Here is a 24,508-nt window from a genome sequence, read left to right as displayed (position 1 = left end):
AATTGGAAAAAAAGCTAACTGTGATTCAAATGGAAACCAAAGAAAAGAAAAAATAAAAATTCCTCCGGGATAAGAGGGACTTCGAAATGGGGCAGATTTTCTCATGGAATAGAAATGGTACTAAAAAACTGTTTAATAAAAATCGCTCCAGAAAATTCACCACAAAAAAATCGAAAATAGTGAAAGATGGCTGGATCACTGACTCTGATTCCAGTACAGCTGAGGACTTTAATGAAGAGTTACCATCTACCTCAAAGCCCACCCTGAATCCTATCATCCCTTTAGAAAGAAAAAAATCAGACGGGGAGGGAGAAAAAAGCGCGGTAAAAAAACGCAAACAAGTTTCGTGGAGACGATGAATGAACAAAGCGCCACAAAGGACAACGAAGAAGCCCTACAAATTATAAATCTAACAAAAAAATCACTGACAATACATCAGGAGAAAGTACTGTCAAGAGGCTTGAACTTCTGCCTTCCAGAATCCTTCGACTTATGCGACTTCAAAGTGGACTTATTTAAAAGCATAAGAAAGTTACATTTATATAAATACAGTTAGGGCCAGAAATATTTGGACAGTGACACAATTTTCGCGAGTTGGGCTCTGCATGCCACCACATTGGATTTGAAATGAAACCTCTACAACAGAATTCAAGTGCAGATTGTAACGTTTAATTTGAAGGGTTGAACAAAAATATCTGATAGAAAATGTAGGAATTGTACACATTTCTTTACAAACACTCCACATTTTAGGAGGTCAAAAGTAATTGGACAAATAAACATAACCCAAACAAAATATTTTTATTTTCAATATTTTGTTGCAAATCCTTTGGAGGCAATCACTGCCTTAAGTCTGGAACCCATGGACATCACCAAACGCTGGGTTTCCTCCTTCTTAATGCTTTGCCAGGCCTTTACAGCCGCAGCCTTCAGGTCTTGCTTGTTTGTGGGTCTTTGCGTCTTAAGTCTGGATTTGAGCAAGTGAAATGCATGCTCAATTGGGTTTAGATCTGGAGATTGACTTGGCCATTGCAGAATGTTCCACTTTTTGGCACTCATGAACTCCTGGGTAGCTTTGGCTGTATGCTTGGGGTCATTGTCCATCTGTACTATGAAGCGCCGTCCAATCAACTTTGCAGCATTTGGCTGAATCTGGGCTGAAAGTATATCCCGGTACACTTCAGAATTCATCCGGCTACTCTTGTCTGCTCTTATGTCATCAATAAACACAAGTGACCCAGTGCCATTGAAAGCCATGCATGCCCATGCCATCACGTTGCCTCCACCATGTTTTACAGAGGATGTGGTGTGCCTTGTATCATGTGCCGTTCCCTTTCTTCTCCAAACTTTTTTCTTCCCATCATTCTGGTACAGGTTGATCTTTGTCTCATCTGTCCATAGAATACTTTTCCAGAACTGAGCTGGCTTCTTGAGGTGTTTTTCTGCAAATTTAACTCTGGCCTGTCTATTTTTGGTATTGATGAATGGTTTGCATCTAGATGTGAACCCTTTGTATTTACTGTCATGGAGTCTTCTCTTTACTGTTGACTTAGAGACAGATACACCTACTTCACTGAGAGTGTTCTGGACTTCAGTTGATGTTGTGAACGGGTTCTTCTTCACCAAATTAAGTATGCGGCGATCATCCACCACTGTTGTCATCCGCGGACGCCCAGGCCTTTTTGAGTTCCCAAGCTCACCAGTCAATTCCTTTTTTCTCAGAATGTACCCAACTGTTGATTTTGCTACTCCAAGCATGTCTGCTATCTCTCTGATGGATTTTTTCTTTTTTTTTCAGCCTCAGGATGTTCTGCTTCACCTCAATTGAGAGTTCCTTTGACCGCATGTTGTCTGCTCACAGCAACAGCTTCCAAATGCAAAACCACACACCTGGAATCCACCCCTGACCTTTTAACTACTTCATTGATTACAGGTTAACGAGGGAGACGCCTTCAGAGTTAATTGCAGCCCTTAGAGTCCATTGTCCAATTACTTTTGGTCCCTTGAAAAAGAGGACGCTATGCATTACAGAGCTATGATTCCTAAACCCTTTCTCCGATTTGGATGTGGAAACTATCATATTGCAGCTGGGAGTGTGCACTTTCAGCCCATATTACAAATATAATTTTATTTCTGAACATGTTTTTGTAAACAGCTAAAATAACAAAACTTGTGTCACTGTCCAAATATTTCTGGCCCTAACTGTACTTTTGCAAAAACAGCTTCGAGAGAGCTTCTATGTCGGTCGCCACAGACAGTCCTGCAGAGATTAGTTCCCTAGGTTTCATGGCTTATTCTACCATGGATCCGAGGGACGTAGAAATGACACATTTATTAATAAATTTAAGTGGGAACGGTCAGGATTCAGATGAAGGAGCCCCAATACCCCCGACTAGTACAGAATTTGATCCATTCAAGGGAGGAGTTAGATCAAAATGGATGCCGCCAATCTCACCAGGGAATACAATAGATCTATTCCAAGACCTGGTAATCAAAGATATAGAGGCAATATTATATAAAAAACCACTAAAAAAATTTAACAACACAGGAAGAAAAAGCCCTAAAAGAGATACAAATGTGGAATGATACCATCATTAGGAGGGCGGATAAAGGCGGAAACATTGTTCTATTAGAAAGATCTTATTATATAGAAGAAGCACTATCCCAACTAGATGAGACAGAAACCTATATTAAATTAGACGGCAACCCCACAAATAGATTTAAAGAAAAATTGAGGAGCCTATTAAGAAAATATGTGGAAAAGGGGACTTTAACAAGAGGGAGAGCGGAAAAATTAATGCCAGAGCTTCCTAAATTCGCACAGTGGTACAGCATCCCCAAAATTCACAAAAATGCGGAAAAACCGCCAGGACGCCCAATAATCTCGGGCAAAGAATCACTGACCGAACCTTTATCTCAGTTTTTAGATTGGTTACTAAAACCTCTGCTGTTAAAAATTCCCTCTTTCGTAAAGGATTCAGGAGATTTTCTCCTGGCCCTTAAAGACTTCCAATGGCAACCTACATTTGCTCTGGCATCAATAGATATTGTAAACCTTTACACTAGAATCCCACAACAAAAAGGCTTGGAGGCAGTCGACCACATTCTAATGAATACAAATAAAGACGCCAATTTTATTTCTTTTGTGCTGGATAGTCTGGAGTTCGTTTTATCACACAATGCTTTCAAGTTCATGGAGAGATGGTATCTGCAAAAAGTTGGTACTGCGATGGGTACTCCGGTGGCGTGCGTCTTCGCAAATCTGTTTCTAGCAGCTTTTGAGGAGAGGTACGTCACCGGACCCCAGAACCCATACCTTCGGCACATACGGCTTTTTTTAAGATTTGCCGACGATATTTTTATGGTGTGGGATGGCGAAGAAATTAAATTTAACGAATTCGTTACTTTCCTGAACAATAATAATAAAGAAAACATGAAATTTACTTCAGTATTCAATAAAAAAGCATTGGAATTCCTAGATGTAAAAATAGAAATTGTAAATGAAAATATAGTAACGAAAGTCCACAGAAAATGCACAGCGACGAACAACATTTTACATTTTAAAAGTGACCACCCGAATCACACGAAGCGCAGTATTCCATATAGTCAAATGGTGAGAATACGTAAAATCAACAATAATGAGGAAAATTATAAAACTGAGGTAGAAGAATTAAAAACACGCCTTTCAAACAGAGGATATCCAACAGATGTTCTCCAACAAGCAGAAATTAGAGCAGCCAAATTATCTCAAGTTCAGCTGTTAGAAAAGGGCAAAAAAAGAAAAAACAATGGAAAAAGAAAAGATGCAAACGAATATCAAAATAAAAATTGCAGATTCACATTTACATTTAAACATAGCCCTTTAGATAGAGATATACAAATAGCAATACGAAAAAATTGGCATGTGCTGCAGAAAGACGTGGACTTTAGAAATCTCCCGGATACATGTCCTCTATTCTCATATAAAAGATCAATTAATATAGGAGACCTTGTTGTAAAAAATAAAGTATCACCACCAACAAATAATTGGTTAGCAAAAACCATACCGCAAGGTAACCACAGATGCGGCAATTGTAGCATATGCCATCTGCATAAAATTGAGAACCCCTTGCAAATAGGTATAATTGAGCATTTTGTGAAAGACTTCATAACCTGCAAGAGTAAATTTCTGGTTTACGTAATTTTCTGTCCGTGTCAACGGGTTTATATAGGTAAGACTATTAGACCTCTCACAGTCCGAATACGAGAGCATTATAACTCAATTCGGACAGGAAAGGGACGCGTGCGTTTTGTAGAACATATGGCAGAGACACATAATAGTGATCCAGATCAATTGCGGTTTGCAGGTTTGGAAATAGTTAAATGTTCACAAAACGGCAGTAATAATGACCGCCTACTGCTGCAGCGTGAAGCGAAATGGATCCTACAAACAAACGAACAGGGCCCAGGGGGTCTTAACGACAAACTTGACATGGCGGTGTTCTTATAATACATTTGTAAATGTTCATTTTATAATATACTTGTAAATGTTCATTCTGTAATAAGAGATCTTATTGTTTTTAACTTGCACAATTGTAATTAATAGAATCAGGTGAGTCAAAAAAAAAAAAAAAACCTTAAAAAGGAAATGACATCACCTGGTTTTAGCATGGACCCGTAGAAGCGCCGTAGCGCGAAACGGCCGTCGTCCGGTCTCTCCTCACTCCCGCTCCCTCACAGATCACTGCGTATGCCGGTTCATACTATGTATAGTATGTTTTGCTGAATAAAGAGCACACTTGGAAGAAGCGCAAGGGTGAGTGCTGCATCATTTTTCTTCTCATTATATGGTCTTGTACAAAACTCTGACGATTGCATAGCACCACCCGCAGCTCACAGTAAGGGAGACCTCATCTGTCCTTCTGAAACAGATCGTTTAAGCGAATCTCCAATTGCGCTATAGTGAAGCTCTGTGCCGATCATCTTTCTGTTTCTTGGTATAACGAAGTTGTTAAAATGCCAGGGTTTTTGTTGAATCCTCATCTGTGCCGTCCCTGCGGTGTATGAGTCGGCCGCCAGGGCTTGGGGTACTCAGTACCGGGTCCGGTCGCACTTAAAGGGGATGTCACGGTGGCTGCGACCCAGTCTGTGCCCTGGGCAATCAAGCTATAGGGGATAGGTCTTTAAAGGGTTTAATAAAGTCTGTATTTGTGACGCCACCTGTGGTTCTTGATCAGAGGTGACCGACGCTTAAAGGGTCCTCTGGGGTGATGTTACTGCAGCAAGATGGTGACACTTCCCACAGGTGAAGTGGAGTTCCCAGGGCTCCCAGTGTAGTGGTAAGGATGGTGGGTTGCCAGTAAATAAACGGAGGACACAGGGTTGCAGTCCTTATCTGGTTTACTGATGGTAGCAGGGTGCCAGCAACAGGTGTAGATGAAGTCCAGGCAGACTGAAGACAGGTGGAAACCCCTTTAACAGGTCCGTTTGGGAGCCTTCCACTTTGCGCTGGTCTATTAGTGTCTTGCTACCTGTAGTGTACTAACAAGGTCCTCGTTCTCTTCTGTCCTGGGACAGTGCCTGCATGGTAGGTAGCTTGAGCCATTCCTCTACCTATAGTCCTATGCCCTCCAGTTCTGCTGTGGGATTTGCAGTTTCACACAGCCTCGGGCTCCCGGTGCCCAGTTTCTGCACTCTAGCTTTCAGGAGGCCTAATCGCAGCCCTCCTTTAGCTTCGGGTCACTCTTCTGTACTCCTTCCCTGTCTCTTGTCTCTGCCAGACTAACTAACTCCTCCTCGAGACCAGGATGTATATTGAGGGAAGCTTCCCTAAAACTAGGTTTAGAGCTCCCCCTTCTGGCCTGGAGTCAGAATGTGTTGCATGTACAGCTTACCTGCCAAAGGGATCCCTCCTGTCTCCAGGCATGACATTACCCTCCCCGAGAGGAAGGCAACATCACTGTGGTACCTGAACTTCTGGGGTGCCACATTTCCCCTGTTAAATCCAGTACACCCGGACTGGGGAAAGAAAACATAAACAAACAGGTTAGATGGTGGTGCAAAACATTTTGAAAAACATTTCAACAGGTATAAACTTTAGGCTTCCCTTTATGGGAGGCACTTTAACTTAAACGTTGAAAACATATTTACAAAAGTAAAACTGGCCTTATACTAGGGTGCCCGTGTTCATAAATAACAGTACAGATGCGAGAGATCCATCATAAACCCCCAACGTAGGTCTTGGGTGGGCTACAAGGCGTATATCCAGACCTGGTGTTCGCCACACCAGATGGTTTTTCTTCAGGTCTGTGAACAAGCAAGGCCTTACCCATGCTTACAATGTGGGTAGAACCAAAGGTGCACCTTGAGGGTGCCAACTATATACAGAAAAGTTTTTGCTAATTCACTGTCCATTACCCTATTGTCCACATAAACTTTTCATACCAAAAGCAAACATTTTAAAACGGGTAACAACAATTATTGGCATCTACTTCTTAGTCCCTGTAACGAGCTAGTATTGGACCTCTGGTACTACGGGTAGATCTACGCAGCACAGGGATAGATAGGGACCTAACTGGGTTCACTATTCTCGCTACCACTGGTGTTGTGCACTCTCTTGTGGCTACACTTCTAGTGATTCTACATAACTTCAGGGGCTACTTCTACTCACTGTGGGCATGACAGATTCACCGAGAGCATGGGGTGGATTCTCTGGTTCCACTGCTGGTGTGACGTCTGTTGCTTGAGCCCACTGGTGTAGAGTCTCTTCCCGTTCAGGATGGTTTTGAGTCGCATCTGCGTCTGATATTTCCAACTGGGGAAAAGTCAAGACAGGCATCACTATGGCTTGATGTACTTGAGTCCAAGACTGGGGAAAATCTCCAAAAACGGTATGTATTTTCTCTTCTTCTTCCGTGGTTTGAGAAGTACCTGGGTCTTTTTCCTTGTCTCTCACTTTATCAGGCCACACTTTAAGATGATCCATTGATACCGCAGTCAAGGTTTTTCCTCCATCTTTGCTTATGAGACAGACTTATGCATTGTCAAAGTTCGATGGTAAGATGGTATATGGTTCTGCTTCCCACTGGTCATCAAGTTTATGCATTCTGTGTATGGGACTCCCCTGAATATTGTGGAAGCCAGGCCGCTCCAGGTATATAGGGCATAGACAGCGGCATTATAGGAGCTGTTACTGTGGCGGGGTTGTGCCTGTTTGTAGGGGCTGCGGGCACTGCAGGGCCTGGTGGCATTATGGGACCTGCGGCTACGTCCACCGTGGGGCCTGGGGACATCATAGGACCTGCGGCTGCGACCGCCGCCAATTCTCCTCCCGGGTCAGACATGTCCTTTCCCCTTGTTAACCTTGCAGGGCTGACATTTCTCCGGAGTCTGCAGCGATCCCTCCTGTGTGCGGTAAGTTGCTCCTTCCGTTCTTCCTTCCGGGGCTCCTGCACATCGTCCTCACTTGCGGCTTCCCTCTCCGCATGGCGACTCCACTTGTGGCTCCTCTGGCAGTGCGGCACTCGCTTCCTCTTCGCGCTCTTTTGCTGGCAATGACCACAAAGGTACGTCTCCTTCTTCCCCTCGTGCTTCATGTGGCGCGGCAATAGCAGCTTACAGAGTTGTCACAGTCTCTGGCACACAGTACCTGGGGATGCCAGGGAACGTAATCCTATTCATGACGCCAAAGTTGAGTCGCCCGATAGGGCTTTGGGTACTCGTTACCAGGTCCGGTCACACTTAAAGGGGATGTCACGGTGCCTGTGACACAGTCCGTACCCTCAGCACTCGAGCTAAAGAGGGATAGGTCTTTAAAGGGTTTAATAAAGTCTGTATTTGTGACGCCACCTGTGGTTCTCGGTCAGAGGTGACCGATGCTGCTTAAAGGGGTCCTCTGGGGTGATGTCACTGCAGCAAGATGGTGACGCTTCCCACTGGTGAAGCAGGGTTCCCAGGGCTCCCAGTGTAGTGGGCAAGGGTGGTGGGTTACCAGTAAATAAACGGAGGACACAGGGTTTCAGTCTTTACCTGGTTTACTGATAACAGGCCACAGTCCAAGGTACCAGCAATAGGTGTAGATGAAGTCCAGGCAGCCTGAAGAGAGGTGGAAACCCATTTAACAGGTCAGTTTGGGAGCCTTCCACTTTGTACTGGTCTATTAGTGCCTTGTTACCTGTAGTGTCATAACAAGGTCCTCATTCTCTCCTGTCCTGGGACAGTGCCTGCATGGTAGGTAGCTTGAGCCGTTCCTCTGGAGTCTCTTTGCACGGTGACTCCCGGGCTCCGTAATGCTGCTGTACCTCAGGTGTGGTGTGGGCAATTTACGTAAAGTCCTATGCCATCCGGTTCTGCTGTGGGAGTTGCAGTTCCACACAGCCTCGGGCTGCCGGTACCTGGTTCCTGCGCTCTAGCTTTCAGGAGGCCTAATCGCAGCCCTCCTTTAGCTTCGGATCACTCATCTGTGCTCCTTCCCTGTCTCTTGTCTCTGCCAGAGTAACTAACTCCTCCTCGAGACCAGGATGTATATTGAGGGAAGCTTCCCTAAGACTGGGTTTAGAGCTCCCCCTTCTGGCCTGGAGTCAGAATGTGTTGCATGTACAGCTTACCTGCCAAAGGGATCCCTCCCTGAGAGGAAGGCAACATCACTGTGGTACCTGAACTCCTGGGGTGCCACATGTACATCTATGTTCTGGTGCACAAAAATATTAATTTTTTTTTAATAACTGTTTAACAGGTTAAAAATTATAAAATGTGTCTTCTGCTTTTTCCATGTTTTTTTTCTTTTTACAAGAATTGTTGGAGCCAATTTTCTTTAGAAACATTTTAATATGTTTTTTTTTTTTTATTCTGATGTTTTTCTTGTAATACAGGAAAGCCTAAGGCCAGAAATAAACCCCATAAATCACTGTACATGGAGACTTTGGGATCAGATTTCTGTCCATGTTGATTGTGGAAACAAATCAGCTTTTCTAAAAGCCTCAAACTTCTGTGTGTGAATCAGACCTGACATCTAACGTGATAGAAGATTACAGTGCGGGGAAGACGGGAAACCTTCATATAGAGGCCGGTGGTGATGGAGTCAGTGACTGACTCCGGCCAAATCTGTCTCTAGAGCCGTAGTAGAAGATGAAGATGTCGTCCTTATCATGAAGTAGTTATTTCTCATGTCGTGTGTAATGAATATCTCCTGCAGTATTGCTAATGCCGATTCCAGGGTCGGTAAATGAGACGAGAATTAGCGTTATGGAAGATGAGTCTATGAGGAACGTATTCAGCTGCCGACTCCGAGGAGGAAACTGCTTGTTGTCTGTGGCCTAAATATATAGGATTTATTAGTAGATGTAAAGAAGGAAACTAAATACTGTAAAATAATAAATCTCCTCATATGTTTCCCTTATTATCTCCAGTAATTGTATTTTTACACAGGATTCTTATGATGTTACATCGATTTATCTTCTCATTCAGGTCTCTACAATATCGGATCCTCTCAGTGAAGATCTTCTACAAAAGAAAATTTCGTGATTTACCCATCAAAGATGGATATGGACAAACACAAGATGGCGGAGAGAATATTACACCTCACCCTAGAGTTCCTCTTCCGGCTTACTGGAGAGGTGAGAGATTCTGATGACGTCACATTACATCATTCTTATCTATGGGAATAACAGATGGACAGAACTGGAGAGGTGAGGACTCTGGAAATGTCTGTAGTGAGATTTATTAATGTGTCTCTCCATTACCAGGATTACACAGTGGTGAAGAAGACCTCTAGTGATCGCTGTCAGGACCCTGTGTCTGAGGGATGGGGAAGACCCCTGAGCCCAATCACGGGGCCTCCACCTCACCCCCTGATCCATGAGGACATCAATGACCAGAAGATCCTAGAACTCCTCTACAAGATGATTGAGCTGCTGACTGGAGAGGTGACACTGCTGGGAATGCTGGGACATTATACAGTAACGCTATGAAGGGATCGGGGGATGACGGTATCATTGTATGTGTCAGGTTCCTATAAGGTGTCAGGATGTCGCTGTCTATTTCTCCATGGAGGAGTGGGAGTATTTAGAAGGACACAGAGATCTGTACAAGAACGTCATAATGGAGGTTCCCCAGCCCCTCACATCTCCAGGTAATAGACAGGACTAAATACACACGGCCTATAATTATCTGTATGTAAAGAATGAATTCACTCCCTGTATGTGTTTCCTCCAGATCTATCCAGTAAGAGGACAACACCAGAGAGATGTCCCCGTCCTCTTCCACAGGACTGTAACCAAGAAGATCCCAATGCTCCTCAGGATCATCAGGTAGATAGAGAGAAGGTGTCAGGAGATCTCCCCTATGATGTTTAGACGCCGGTGAAGGTCTTGTGCTCAGTCTTGTTTTATCCACCAGTATTATATGTTTTATACTTGTGTAATGAGAACGGTGGAGATGGCAGGATTAGAGCTGATCATAGATGTGACTTCTCCATCTGTTGGTGACTTTTACAATATTTGTTTCAGGGTGAAGATTTGACCCATATTAATAGTACAGAGACATATGTGAGGGGTGATGAGTGGTGTAAAGAGGAGATTCCCACATACGGCTACCCAGGTGAGTAGTGACCACTAAATGCAGAGAAGTCACAGATTCTTCTCAGTCACCGGCTGTGGCTGCTTTATCGGTGGTGTAGTCCGGCCGTATTACCATGATCACCATTTTGCCTCTAGACCACAACATTCTCCTCCACCCAAAACTGTTCAAATGACTTTGGTCATTGAAAGCCCTTTTCTATAGAACTTACAACCTGGTAGATCCACCTCCCCCCTGGGTTTAGGAGACGCTGTTACCTGCCCAGATTTGTGAACTATAAAGCCAAGTGACAGCGTACGTAGAATGTGCTGACAAGATAGATAGATAGAAAATATTATGATGGGCCTGTAAGAGAAAGCGGAGGGTAATGATGCTATTGGCTTCCTAGAACCCTGAGATCTTATCGGATGAATCTCCCTTCTCTCCCTTCTGTGCTGCTGAATGTGATCATATGGTCCCTACAAGACCAGGTCCCGTCTTTCTGGCCAAACTTCACTTTTATGATCGACAACATTAAATGTACAGTGAGGCCAAGTGTGAATTTCTGGACAATAACAGAGTTTCACAATTTGTATTAAAACCGACTAACTTCCAGGAGGATTGTGATAATCTACATAAACCCATCACACCGGTGCCATGATATATCTCTGAGCTGTGCCCAGCTGATGGCTGTAATATACATTTATTCCCGCCTGCAGGAGATGTGTTGGATGGATTTGAGTTGCCCGCCAGGGCCGTGGGGTACTCAGTACCGGGTCCGTTACTTAAAGGGATGTGTTCTCGGTCAGAGGTGACCAATGTTGTTTAAAGGGGTCCTCTGGGGGCAATGGTGCTGCAGCAAAGATGGTGTCACTTCCCACAGGTGAAGCGGTGTCCCCAGGGCTCCCAGTGTATTTGGCAGGGATGGTGAATGCCGCAAATAATTGGAGGACAAAGGGTTGCAGTCTTTACCTGGTTTACTGAGATGGTATTCAGCCTGAAAACAGGTGGAAATCCCCTTGACAGGTTAGTTTGGGAGCCTTCCACTATGCGCTGGTCTGTGGTCCCTTGCTGCCTGTAGCTCTCTAACAAGGTCCTCTTTCTTCCCTGTCCAGGGACAGTGCCTGCACGGTAGGCAACTTGAGCCGTCTCTTTTGGGTCTCTGTTCACGGTGACTCTGGACTCTGATTGCAGCTGTACCTCAGGTATTATGTGGGCAAGCCCTTTTAGTTTCCTGCCCTCCGGTTCTGCCGTGGGGCTTGCAGTCCCCCTCAGTACCCGGTTTCTGCGCTCAGCTTAGAGAGGCCCAGTAGCAGTCTTTCTCTAGCTCCTAAGTACCTCTATGCTCCTTCACTGTCTGCTACCAACTATCAACTGTCTGCTTGTCTGCCTAGCAACTGCCTAGAGACTGACCAGAGAGAGCAGCTCCCCTCAAGTCGGGTGTAGAGCTCCCCCTTCTGGCCTGGAGTCAGAATGTGTTGCATGAAAGGTTACCTGCATGGCATTACCCTCCCCGAGAGGGAAGCAATACCACTGTGGTACCTGAACTCCTGTGGTGCCACAGATTCACTCCACATCATAAATAACATTGTTTTTGATCCTAAGAAATTCAGATTACTGCCCAACCTCTCCTGAAATTGGGAGCAATATTATTTTCTCTAATCTTGTGGTCAAGATTCATAGTAGCTCCAATGGTCCACCATATATAATAATCTTTATTTTTATAATAATCTTTATTTTTATATAGTGCTAACATATTCCGCAGCGCTTTACAGTTTGCACACATTATCATCACTGTCCCCGATGGGGCTCACAATCTAAATTCCCTATCAGTAGGTCTTTGGAATGTGGGAGGAAACCGGAGTGCCCGGAGGAAACCCACGCAAACACAGAGAGAACATACAAACTCTTTGGAGATGTTGTCCTGGGTGGGATTAGAACCCAGGACCCCAGTGCTGCAAGGCTGCAGTGCTAACCACTGCGCCACCGTGTTGCCCTGTAGTGTTTTGGCTCCCTCAAGCGGTCAGAGTGCAACTCTGGTTTACTGTTCTTTAATCTGTATTTGTAGTTTTCAGTTAATGAGATTCTCGTGCTCTGGGGCAGGGCTGTGGGCGGGGCTTTATGTGGTGCTCTGATTACATATGCATCTGTATTGGCTTAGGGCAGGTCGCTGATCCCTCACTGCCCCCCATTTTTACATAATGCATATAATAGTGTTGATATTTTTCTTGATAATGCCTATAATATTGTGGCTATTGGGAGGCTTAAGGTACCGCCACACTCAGCGACGCTGCAGCGATATAGACAACGATCCGACCTAAACTAGATCGCTGCAGTGTCGCTGTTTAGGTCGCTGACATCAAACACAGCAACTCCAGAACGATGCAGGAGCGATCCAGTGACGTAATGGCGACTCACTTATCGTTCTCGCTGGTTGTTAGCTCCATGTAAAATGTTGCAGGCATCGTTGCTTTTGATGTCAAACATGACGATACACGCTGACCTGGCGACGAAATAAAGTTCTGGACTTCTAGCTCCGACCAGCGATGACACAGCGGGATCCAGATCGCTGCTGCATGTCAAACACAACGAGATCGCTATCCAGGACGCTGCAACGTCACGGATCGTTGTCGTTCTCTTTGCAAAGTTGCTGAGTGTGACGGTACCTTTAGAAAAAAATAAAATAACATCCAGCAACGGCGACTGTCCAGTAGCATCTATCTCTTACTTATAGATGCTACTGCGCAGGCGCCACCGGTGACATTTTGCTAAATGTAATTTTTTTTCTAAGACTCACAATAGCCACAATATTATAGGCATTATCAACACTATTATATGCATTATGTAAAAATGGGGGCAGGTCAGTGAGGGATCAGTGACCTGCCATAAGCCAATACAGATGCATATGTAATCAGAGCACCACATAAAGCCCCGCCCCAAAGCACCAAATAAAGCCCCACCTACCAGCCGCCCACAGCACCACATAAAGTCCCGCCCACAGTCCTGCCCCAGATCAGGAGAGTCTCATTAACTGAAAACTACAAATACAGATTAAACAACAACCACAAGACGGATTTCATCACCAGGTATCAGTGTAATCAGTATAACGGCACCGACCTGACAGTGTCTGTAGTCACTGAGCACAATCCTGCTGGCAGGTTCCCTTTAAGACATCTCCGCTCTGCACTACAGGTCCTTCTCAAAAAATTAGCATATAGTGTTAAATTTCATTATTTACCATAATGTAATGATTACAATTAAACTTTCATATATTATAGATTCATTATCCACCAACTGAAATTTGTCAGGTCTTTTATTGTTTTAATACTGATGATTTTGGCATACAACTCCTGATAACCCAAAAAACCTGTCTCAATAAATTAGCATATTTCACCCATCCAATCAAATAAAAGTGACCGTACATGTAATCCAAACCCTAACCCTAACTTTAGCCCCAACCCTAACCCTAACTTTAGCCCCAACCCTAACTGTAGCCTTAACCCTAGCCCTAACCCTAACCCTAGCCCTAGCCTTAACTCTAGCCCTAACCCGAAAATGGAAATAAATACATTTTTTTTATTTTTCCCTAACTAAGGGGGTGATGAAGGGGGGTTTGATTTTCTTTTATAGCGGGTTTTTTAGCGGATTTTTATGATTGGCAGCCGTCACACACTGAAAGACGCTTTTTATTGCAAAAAATATTTTTTGCGTTACCACATTTTGAGAGCTATAATTTTTCCATTTTTGAGTCCACAGAGTCATGTGAGGTCTTGTTTTATGCGGGACGAGTTGACGTTTTTATTGGTAACATTTTCGGGCATGTGACATTTTTTGATCGCTTTTTATTCTGATTTTTGTGAGGCAAAATGACCGAAAACCAGCTATTCATGAATTTCTTTTGGGGGAGGCGTTTATACCGTTCCGCGTTTGGTAAAATTGATAAAGCAGTTTTATTCTTCGGGTCAGTACGATTACAGCGATATCTCATTTATATCATTTTTTTATGTTTTGGCGCTTTTATACGATAAAAACTATTTTATAGAAAAAATAATTATTTTGGCATCGCTTTATTCTGAGGATTATAACTTTTTTATTTTTTTGCTGATCATGCTATATGGTGGCTCGTTTTTTGCGGGACAAGATGACGTTTTCAGCAGTACCATGGTTATTTATATCTGTCTTTTTGCTCGCGTGTTATTCCACTTTTTGTTCGGCGGTATGATAATAAAGCGTTGTTTATTTGCCTCGTTTTTTTTTTTTTCTTACGTTGTTTACTGAAGGGGTTAACTAGTGGGACAGTTTTATAGGTTGGGCCGTTACAGACGCGGCAATACTAAATATGTGTACTTTTATTGTTTGTTTGTTTTTTTATTTAGATAAAGAAATGTATTTATGGGAATAATATTTTTTTTTTTCCATTTTCAATAATATATTTTTTTTTTGCGCGATGCTTCCCTGTACCGCCGGCACACCGCGATCATGTTTGATATGCATATTTCCCATAAGTGATGGGGGCAGTGTTCTAGAATCACTGCGTTGAGAAACACGTGATGGTGTCTCCGCGGTGTTGGATGTTTTGGTCTCCCCGAGGCCAATCATCTGTGCCTTTATAGCCTTTCACTAGGCACTGCTCCTAATAGCCAGATTCCTACTCCACACTGATGAGGGGCAAAAACCCCGAAACAGCTGTCTGTGGATGGATACCATGCTTGGCATAGGTGGCTTTCCTTCATAGGATGCTGCCCTTCCCGTGGTTGTTCCTTCCCGGGGAAAGGCCTGGCTATTCACTGCTTGCGTCGAGAAACACGTGACTGACTGATGTGACCAAATTATTGGGGAGACAATTGAGAAAAGCCTAATTCTTTAACCTCACCCTAACTTTAGAATAAACCCTAACTCTAACTTTAGCCTAACAGTAACCCTAACTTTAACCTAACAGTAACCCTAACTTTAGCCTAATAGTAACTCTAACTTTAGCCCCAACACTAACCCTAACTATAGTACTAACCCTTACTTTACCCTAACAGTAACCCTAACTTTAGCCTAACAGCAACCCTAACAGTAACCCTATTTTTAGCCTAATAGTAACTCTAACTTTACCCTAACCCAAATCCTAACAGCAACCCTAACTTTAGCCCCAACACTAAGGCTGGTTTCACATTTGCGGTTGTGTCCGCAGCGTTTCTACCGCATATATCCGCATGCGTTGTGTATTCCTATATTTAACATTAGGGACACATGCGCTTTTGATTGTTCGCGTTTTGCCGCGTTTGACGACGCATGCGTCGTTTCGTTGTTTGCGGCTTGGCGCGGAAATGCAACATGTAGTAATTTTTAGAGGTGTCACTTTGCCACCTGGAAACATATGCGGTCTATTGCCCAAGGATTGCGACAAAAAAACGCATTGCTGTCTATATGAACGCATGCGTTCACAAGCATATGCGTTTGCTTGCGTTCGTGAACGCATGCATTTCACAAGAGAAAAACATGTCTAGACACTGATAAGCCACCCCCCACATACAAGGAGATAAAGGGAGGGAGTGGACAGTTGCAGGTCACTTCACAGCATACACAGAAGCAGACGAGATGCAGGCTACATCCTTGGAGGAAAACAGGACACTGAACAATGTGAGTATATCCTATCCAATGCCTTTATTTTCTATTTTCTGTCTCTACATGTCCTAATTTCTGCCATTTCTTCCGTATCGCCACCACGACGATGCAGCAGGACCCTGGCATGGCCTTCCGTACCACCACCACCACGATGCAGCAGGACCCTGGCATGGCCTTCCGTACCGCCACCACCACGATGCAGCAGGACCCTGGCATGGCCTTCCGTACCGCCACCACCATGATGCAGCAGGACCCTGGCATGGCCTTCCGTACCGCCACCACCACGATGCAGCAGGACCCTGGCATGGCCTTCCGTACCGCCACCACCACGATGCAGCAGGACCCTGGCATGGCCTTCCGTACCGCCACCACCACGATGCAGCAGGACCCTGGCATGGCCTTCCGTACCGCCACCACCACAATGCAGCAGGACCCTGGCATGGCCTTCCGTACCGCCACCACCACGATGCAGCAGGACCCTGGCATGGCCTTCCGTACCGCCACCACCACGATGCAGCAGGACCCTGGCATGGCCTTCCGTACCGCCACCACCACGATGCAGCAGGACCCTGGCATGGCCTTCCGTACCGCTACCACCACGATGCAGCAGGACCCTGGCATGGCCTTCCGTACCGCCACCACCACGATGCAGCAGGACCCTGGCATGGCCTTCCGTACCGCCACCACCACGATGCAGCAGGACCCTGGCATGGCCTTCCGTACCGCCACCACCACGATGCAGCAGGACCCTGGCATGGCCTTCCGTACCGCCACCACCACGATGCAGCAGGACCCTGGCATGGCCTTCCGTACCGCCACCACCACGATGCAGCAGGACCCTGGCATGGCCTTCCGTACCGCGACTACCATGATGCAGCAGGATCCTGGCATGGCCTTCCATACTGCCACCACCACGATGCAGCAGGACCCTGGCATGGCCTTTCGTACCGCCACCACCACGATGCAGCAGGACCCTGGCATGGCCTTTTGCTCTACAAGCGCTATGGACTCTGGCATGGCTGCACACTCTACGAGCACTATGGACTCTGGCATGGCTGCACCCTCTACGAGCACTATGGACTCTGGCATGGCTGCACACTCTACGAGCACTATGGACTCTGGCATGGCTGCACGCTCTACGAGCACTATGGGCTCTGGCATGGCTGCACGCTCTACGACAGGGGTGTCAAACTGCATTCCTCGAGGGCCGCAAACCATGCGTGTTTTCAAGATTTCCTTAGCATTGCACAATCATTATGTGTGTAGGTGATTAAATTATCACCTGTGCAGTACAAGGAAATCCTGAAAACATGACCTGGTTGCAGCCCTCGAGGAATGCAGTTTGACACCCCTGCTCTACGAGCACTATGGACTCTGGCATGGCTGCACGCTCTACGAGCACTATGAACTCTGGCATGGCTGCACGGTCTATGAGCACTATGGACTCTGGCATGGCTGCACGCTCTACGAGCACTATGGACTCTGGCATCGCTGTACGAGCACTATGGACTCTGGCATGGCTGCACGCTCAACGAGCACTATGGACTCTGACACAGTGCAGCCGGACCCTAACAGGTCACCCACCACTACGCCACGCCATATGAGCCCACCAAGGCTTCCCAAAACCCGGCAACCCCCCCAAAAAAAACAAAAAAAAAAAAACAGAGGACTCTTAGTATTCCTCCCCTTCACCTCCCAATGTGTCTGTAATGTCCTTCCAGTGCGTCTCAAGCCTCTCATGTGTCAAGCCCCATCCCCGAACTTCCAGACCCCACTAGTTTCATTGCCCCTTCTCCTGCCACCTCTGCATCGTCCACGGTTAGCCAGGCCTCAGTGCTTCACACCCCCGTTTACCTCACTCTAGCCCAAGCCGGCGCAGTTAAATCAATTTTTTGGTTGTTAAAAAATAAAAAATATTTGATTTACCCCAATTATGTTTGGGTTATTGTGTCTTTCGCCGCCGGCAACACACACCGTGCACCAAATAAGAAACTTCGCCACACACTTTATTTTTTGGCCACATCATATCTCCAGTAGTTAGAAAAAAAAAGGCTGCAGTTTTGTGTGTCTTTAGTATAGAGATATGAGGTTGGCCCAAAAATAATAGATGTATTATCTCCATAATCTCTTCTTTCTGCTTAGTCTGTGACTAGTGTTGCAGTCAGAAGAGAAAATGGCGGAAATACAGTGCAGAACTCTACTGAACAGGTCATGTGTCAAAAAACTCATCATGCGCACCAAAAACGCAAACGCAGGAAAAAAAAGCATATAAATGCGTACAAACGCGGCGTTTTTTTTTTACCGCATGCATTTTCTACGCGATTATATGCGTTTTTTCCACCACTTGCGGATGCGGATTTCACGCTGCGGATTTAGACGCAAATGTGAAACTAGCCTAACCCTAACTGTAGCACTAACCCTAACCTGCCTTATCTGTTTTTTTTTTACTTTATAACCAGATCGCTGACTGACACAGCTGTTGCCAGCAGCACTTGTAACACTGTTTCTCCTCTAATCTTTCACTGACAGGAGATCTGAGGAGAAACAGCGTTTTTATGAGGCAGATTTGTTTCACTGGTGTGACGCTGATGTCATCAGGACCTGAACCAATCAGGTCTCGATGAGGTTGGGGGTCACAGGAAGTGTTGTGCGCTGGAATCCCTTTGTTATAAGGTACGTGGGGGTCCTGATGAGCACACAAACGGCACTGCACAAAGCCCTGCTAGCGTCAACTTTTATCTACCATTGGAGTTCACAAAGCGGTTAAGTTAAGGGTCTTATCATTTATGTCCAGGCCTATTTCATGAGTTTTTTTTTTCTTTTTTTTCTGTGGAAGCATGGTTGAAAAGCAATGTCTGACTTTCATTTGTTAATTTTCATAGATTTTTTATTTATTATTACTTTAGTCAGATTCAAGTTATTTCTGTGACCATTGTGGGTTTTTCTGTCATTAAACGAGAGGTACCAACAATTTTGACAATGTGTGCAGGAGATATGAATATTTCGACTCCACAGCCACTTTCTGTAAATTAGCACGAAGTGGATGTTGGAGAGTGAAAATTACACATTTGTCATTTTATTAGACAGCACATAGTGCCCAGATTGTGCTCCAGGAAACATACACCGCAAATTAAGTGGATTCTTCTCGCTATTATATTGCTAAATACAGGGATCCTAAATGTTGTTTGGGCACACTGCGTGACTCAGAAGTGAGATCGGATTTTGCTGGATTGGTTTATAGAAACTCTGCTGCTTTACAACAGCCTTTGAGCCTCTAATAGTGTGGAAACCTGTTTTTCCATTGACAGATAATGTACCTGAGTGGGGACTTGCTTTTTGTGAGATGAGAATTGATATTATTTTTGCCTACATAACATTGATTGGTTTCATTTTATTCAATATTTGGAAGTCAGAATGAACAAACAGTTGAACATCATGCACTACTGGCTCATCCAACAAGGTCTTCTATTAGACTGTGAACTGTCATTGTTTTGGTAAATACTGTATTTTCTGGCGTATAAGACTACTTTTTAACCCCTGAAAATCTTCTCAAAAGTCAGGTATCGTCTTATACACCAGGTGTCATCTTATAGGGCAGGTGCGGAGTAATCTGCGGTCGCCGCATATTGTGGGGGGAGCGACCCCAATGACGAGGTGAGGGGGCACCTCACCGGGAAGGTGTAAATGAAGCAGAGGCAGAGAAGGAGATAATAGGATACAAGGGCGAGCCAGATGAGTGAAAGAGGAGTGTTTTTCTAGGCACAGCACCGCGCTCTCTCTTTTTTGCATAACCCTGGCATCCCAGACGCTGACAGTTTGCTTCACTTACACCTTCCTGGTCATCGGGACCACTCCCCCCCACTATATACGTGGACAGCAAATTGCTCCGCACACCTATAAGACGACACCTAGCATATAAGACAACCCCCGACTTTTGAGAAGATTTTATATTTTAACTGGAAAAGTTGGGGGTCGTCTTATACGCCCAGTCATCTTATACGCCGGAAAATACGGTAATTAAAGTTTTTTACATAGCTTGCCATTTTTATGGACAGTTTAAGTAGAAATGTTCAAAAATATAAACCTCAAGGATATTTTATTAAAAAAAATTGTTTTTATTATCTTAGCAGATGACTGTACCAGGAAATCAGAGGGACAGCTGACATCTTCAATTTTTAAATCTAATGATCTTGAGATCCTACAAGATACAACTGAAGTGATTGCTGTTACTCCAGATATATCATCCATTCACAGCAATGATCTGTCATCACAGGTCCCATCTTCTGATTCATTACCGACTACTAAGGAAAATAAAAGTCACAAAATCGGCATTAAAAAACATACTGCTCCTAAAGCAATGAAAACATTTTCATGTTCAGAATGTGGGAAATGTTTTAACCAGAAATCACTGCTTGTTACTCACCATAGAGTTCACACAGGGGAGAAGCCTTTTTCCTGTTCAGAATGTGGGAAATGTTTTAAATGGAAATCAGATTTGGTTAATCACCATAGAACTCACACAGGGGAGAAGCCTTTTTCATGTTCAGAATGTGGGAAATGTTTTAAATGGAAATCAGATTTGGTTAATCACCATAGAACTCACACAGGGGAGAGGCCTTTTTCCTGTTCAGAATGTGGGAAATGTTTTCAAGGGAAATTATATTTGGTTCGTCACCAGAGAACTCACACAGGGGAGAAGCCTTTTTCCTGTTCTGAATGTGGGAAATGTTTTAAACAGAAAGGGACTCTTGTTACACACCAAATAACTCACACAGGAGAAAAGCCTTTTTCATGTTCAGAATGTGGGAAATGTTTTACCTACAAAGGGAATTTTGATGAACACCAAAGAACTCACACAGGAGAGAAGCCTTTTTCATGTTCAGAATGTGGGAAGTGTTTTAGCAACAAACCATATTTTGTTAGACACCAAAGAACTCACACAGGAGATAAACCTTTTTCATGTTCAGAATGTGGGAAATGTTTTTACCAGAAATGGCATCTTGTTATTCACCAGATAACTCACACAGGGGAGAAGCCTTTTTCATGTTCAGAATGTGGGAAATGTTTTTCATACAAAGGGCTTCTTGTTAGTCACCAGATAACTCACACAGGGGAGAAACCTTTTTCCTGCTCAGAATGTGGGAAATGTTTTAACCGGAAATGGAATCTTGTTAGTCACCAGAGAACTCACACAGGGGAGAAGCCTTTTTCCTGTTCAGATTGTGGGAAATATTTTAACCGGAAAGCGCTTCTTGTTAGACATCAGTGCAGTCACACAGCGGAGAAGCCTTTTACATTTTCTTAATGTGGGAAATATTTTACTTGGAAATCAGATTTGGTTCATCACCATAGAACTCGCACAGGTGAGAAGCCTTTTTCCTGTTCAGAATGTGGGAAATGTTTTAAAGGGAAAGTGCTTCTCATTAGTCACCAGAGAACTCACACAGGGGAGATGCCTTTTTCCTGTTCTGAATGTGGGAAATGTTTTAACCAGAAAGGGACTCTTGTTACACACCAAATAACTCACACAGGAGAAAAGCCTTTTTCATGTTCAGAATGTGGGAAATGTTTTTACCAGAAATGGCATCTTGTTAGTCACCAGAGAACTCACACAGGGCAGAAGCCTTTTTCCTGTTCAGATTGTGGGAAATATTTTAACCGGAAAGCGCTTCTTGTTAGACATCAGTGCAGTCACACAGAGGAGAAGCCTTTTACATTTTCTTAATGTGGGAAATATTTTACTTGGAAATCAACTGTTAATAAACATCAGAGACGTCACATAGAGGAGACGCCTTTTTTATGTTCATAATGTTGAAATCGTTTTAATCACAATTTAATCTTCTTAAATGGGTTGTCTCTTTTCATTCCTCATCTTTGCTGGTAAAGGGATAAAACTAAACTTTATTCCAAATGTAAAACTATACCCATAATTCACACCCCGAAGGTTAGTCAGTAGGTGACTAATAGAAAAAGTATGTACCCCACAGTTAAGTATATAGGGTGAAGTGACGTCTACACACTCACTCTCCAAGCCACTAATTTCTACGGGTTTCATCGTCCTCACCAAAGGCGACTCATTTAATATTGACCTATATTCAAGCAATACTAGAAAAAAAAACTAAAATCATGTATCATGTTATCCGAAACAATCAGAAAACTAGCCACATATTGGCAGATCCATATATATATATATTTTTTTTTTTTTTCTCCGTGAACTGATTCCTCAATTGGACTCACTAAAATAAAACACTCATACTCCGCTGGCATACCAGCTCCACTTCAGCCGTGTCAAGACTCACTGTCCCGGGGCTTATGTGAAGTTATTACATCACATGAGCCCTGCACCCGATCAGCGGCAGCTTCACTGTTCATGCCTTCAGATGTTTTGAACATGAACAGGAAGCCAGGGCCGCGGCTGCTCTCTGACTGCTTCATGATGCTTGATTTGTCCGGTGGGGACAGTGACATCAGCGCTGATTGGGAAAAGTGCTCACATGACGTAAAAATCTCAAAAGAGCCCCAAGAACACAAGTGCCAACACCACTGAGAAATGAATTACAGGAAAATCATATTTTGTTGACCTTCAAAAATAACTCAGATGGGGAGAACCTATATAATTGCCAAATTGTACAAAAACATGATGCGTGCAGCGTGCCTTCAAGCATGAAATATTATATGTTAGTTTTATAGGATAAACCAAATACCAACAGGAAATAAACGACCCAAAACAAACATTTATCAGTAAAAATAACTTTTTATTAGGTAAAGTATAAAAGAATTGCGCCATTTTCCGATACCGGTCGCATCTCCATTTTTCATGATCTTGGGTTGGGTGAAGGCTTGTTTTTGCGTGCCGAGCTGACATTTTTAATGATACCATTTTGGTGCAGATACATTCTTTTGATTGCCCATTATTGCATTTTTATGCAATGCTGTGACAAAAAAAACGTAATTGTGGCGATTTGACTTTTTTTCTCGCTACGCGATTGGGTTAATTCCTTTTTTATATTGCTAGATCAAGCAATCCTGAATATGTCGATACCAGATACGTGGATGTTTGATTTTTGTTTTCTTGTTTTATTTTGAATGGGGCGAAAGGGGGTGATTTAAACTTTTATATATTTTTTTAAACATTTTCTGTTTACCTTGGCATTGTGAAGACATACAGCATTGTAGCTTAATTAACCAGATGACTATTTTTAGCAAATTAATAATAATAGAATGTTATATGTATGTTGGCTGTCAAATTAAGTGTTGATTTCTGGTTGGTCAAGAAAACAGGCTTTTGTTTGTGTAGGCAGGTAATATTGACTTTTATTGTGGCTTATCCTTGATTACTAGTGATGTTTGCTGATATGCTAATTATGCATTGTGTTATTGAGCCAGTTTGGTGACTTCTAAAGCAGAGAGGGAAAAACTATGCAAATAGTTTAAATAATAAAGTAATGCTATTTGATCTCATCTCCATTCTTACCCTTTATGTAAATACTGAATGAGGGACACTTGTTAAGTCTAAAAATGGGTTACATGCCTCTGTATAATGAGACTCTGAGGGAGAAACAGCAAGAGAGATTCTGCCAAGACATCTATACATCTCAAAAGGACCAGAGACGGGACAGCAACCGTTTTACACCATGGCTCCATGACGAGGGACACGGATCTGTCATTCTATAGGAAACAAACTTGGGGTTTTCAGCCTTTGTTGGAAGAATACAGATCTGCTCCATTGACCATCACTGAACCATGTATACTTTTGAAGATGCCAGGTTGTGATCCTCAGATCAACTGGCCTTGTACCTTGTATGGACTTAATAGACTGTCATCTTCCTACACTTGTTGTTACCTCCTCTCTGTGTGTGTGCCACAGGTTGAGTAACCGACCCTGGAATATGAAGCCAGGTTGTGATCCCCAGATCTACTGGCCTTGTATGGACTGGCATCTCCCTACGCTTGTCGTTACCTCCTCTGTTTGTGTGCCACATGTGAGGTAGCGACCCTGGAAGATCTGTAGTCCAGGCAAGTCAGCGGAAGGGCGAGACTCTGTAATGTGCACCATCTTGGGTACTGTGCTGGGACTGTTCTATATGTTATCTGCCTGCTTTATGGTTCAATAAAGCTTTGCCACACTGTTTTACCCTCCCCCTGTGTTGCCTGAGTAGCATTTTGCCCATGTTAAAAGGAGATTGGGAGTTTGCGAGACGATGCCTGGTCCATGCATTTTCAGCTAGTGGGCAGCTCTCATAGCAATCCGGTAGTGAGAACCATAGACTTCTGCTAGAGACCTCTGGTTGTTATACCCACCCATTGGTGACCCACGATCATGTGACGGGGTCACTGGTGGGTGGGATTTCCGATGCGCTTGCTG

The 24,508-nt window shown here is 44.0% G+C and overlaps 1 protein-coding gene across 2 annotated transcripts in view; it reads left to right on the top strand.

Moving 5' to 3' along the window:
* Positions 1 to 24,272, top strand: part of LOC138663033 (gastrula zinc finger protein XlCGF57.1-like) — a 38,925-nt gene extending 14,653 nt beyond the window's left edge. Inside the window, exons 2-7 of one of the 2 annotated variants that reach the window (XM_069749089.1) lie at positions 9,442 to 9,590; positions 9,720 to 9,899; positions 9,982 to 10,105; positions 10,189 to 10,283; positions 10,482 to 10,572; positions 20,271 to 24,272. In XM_069749089.1, the coding sequence (XP_069605190.1) occupies positions 9,513 to 9,590; positions 9,720 to 9,899; positions 9,982 to 10,105; positions 10,189 to 10,283; positions 10,482 to 10,572; positions 20,271 to 21,448 (1,746 nt within the window). In that variant the 5' untranslated portion in view covers positions 9,442 to 9,512 and the 3' untranslated portion in view covers positions 21,449 to 24,272. The remainder of the gene's footprint in view (positions 1 to 9,441; positions 9,591 to 9,719; positions 9,900 to 9,981; positions 10,106 to 10,188; positions 10,284 to 10,481; positions 10,573 to 20,270) is intronic. The other variant, XM_069749091.1, reaches the window with a different exon arrangement.
* Positions 24,273 to 24,508: the final 236 nt, after the last annotated feature.

The sequence above is a fragment of the Ranitomeya imitator genome, chromosome 2, assembly GCF_032444005.1.
Source record: "Ranitomeya imitator isolate aRanImi1 chromosome 2, aRanImi1.pri, whole genome shotgun sequence".
Classification (NCBI taxonomy): domain Eukaryota; kingdom Metazoa; phylum Chordata; class Amphibia; order Anura; family Dendrobatidae; genus Ranitomeya; species Ranitomeya imitator.
Note: the sequence above shows the minus strand (reverse complement) of the source record. Positions and strands in the feature narration are given on the sequence as shown.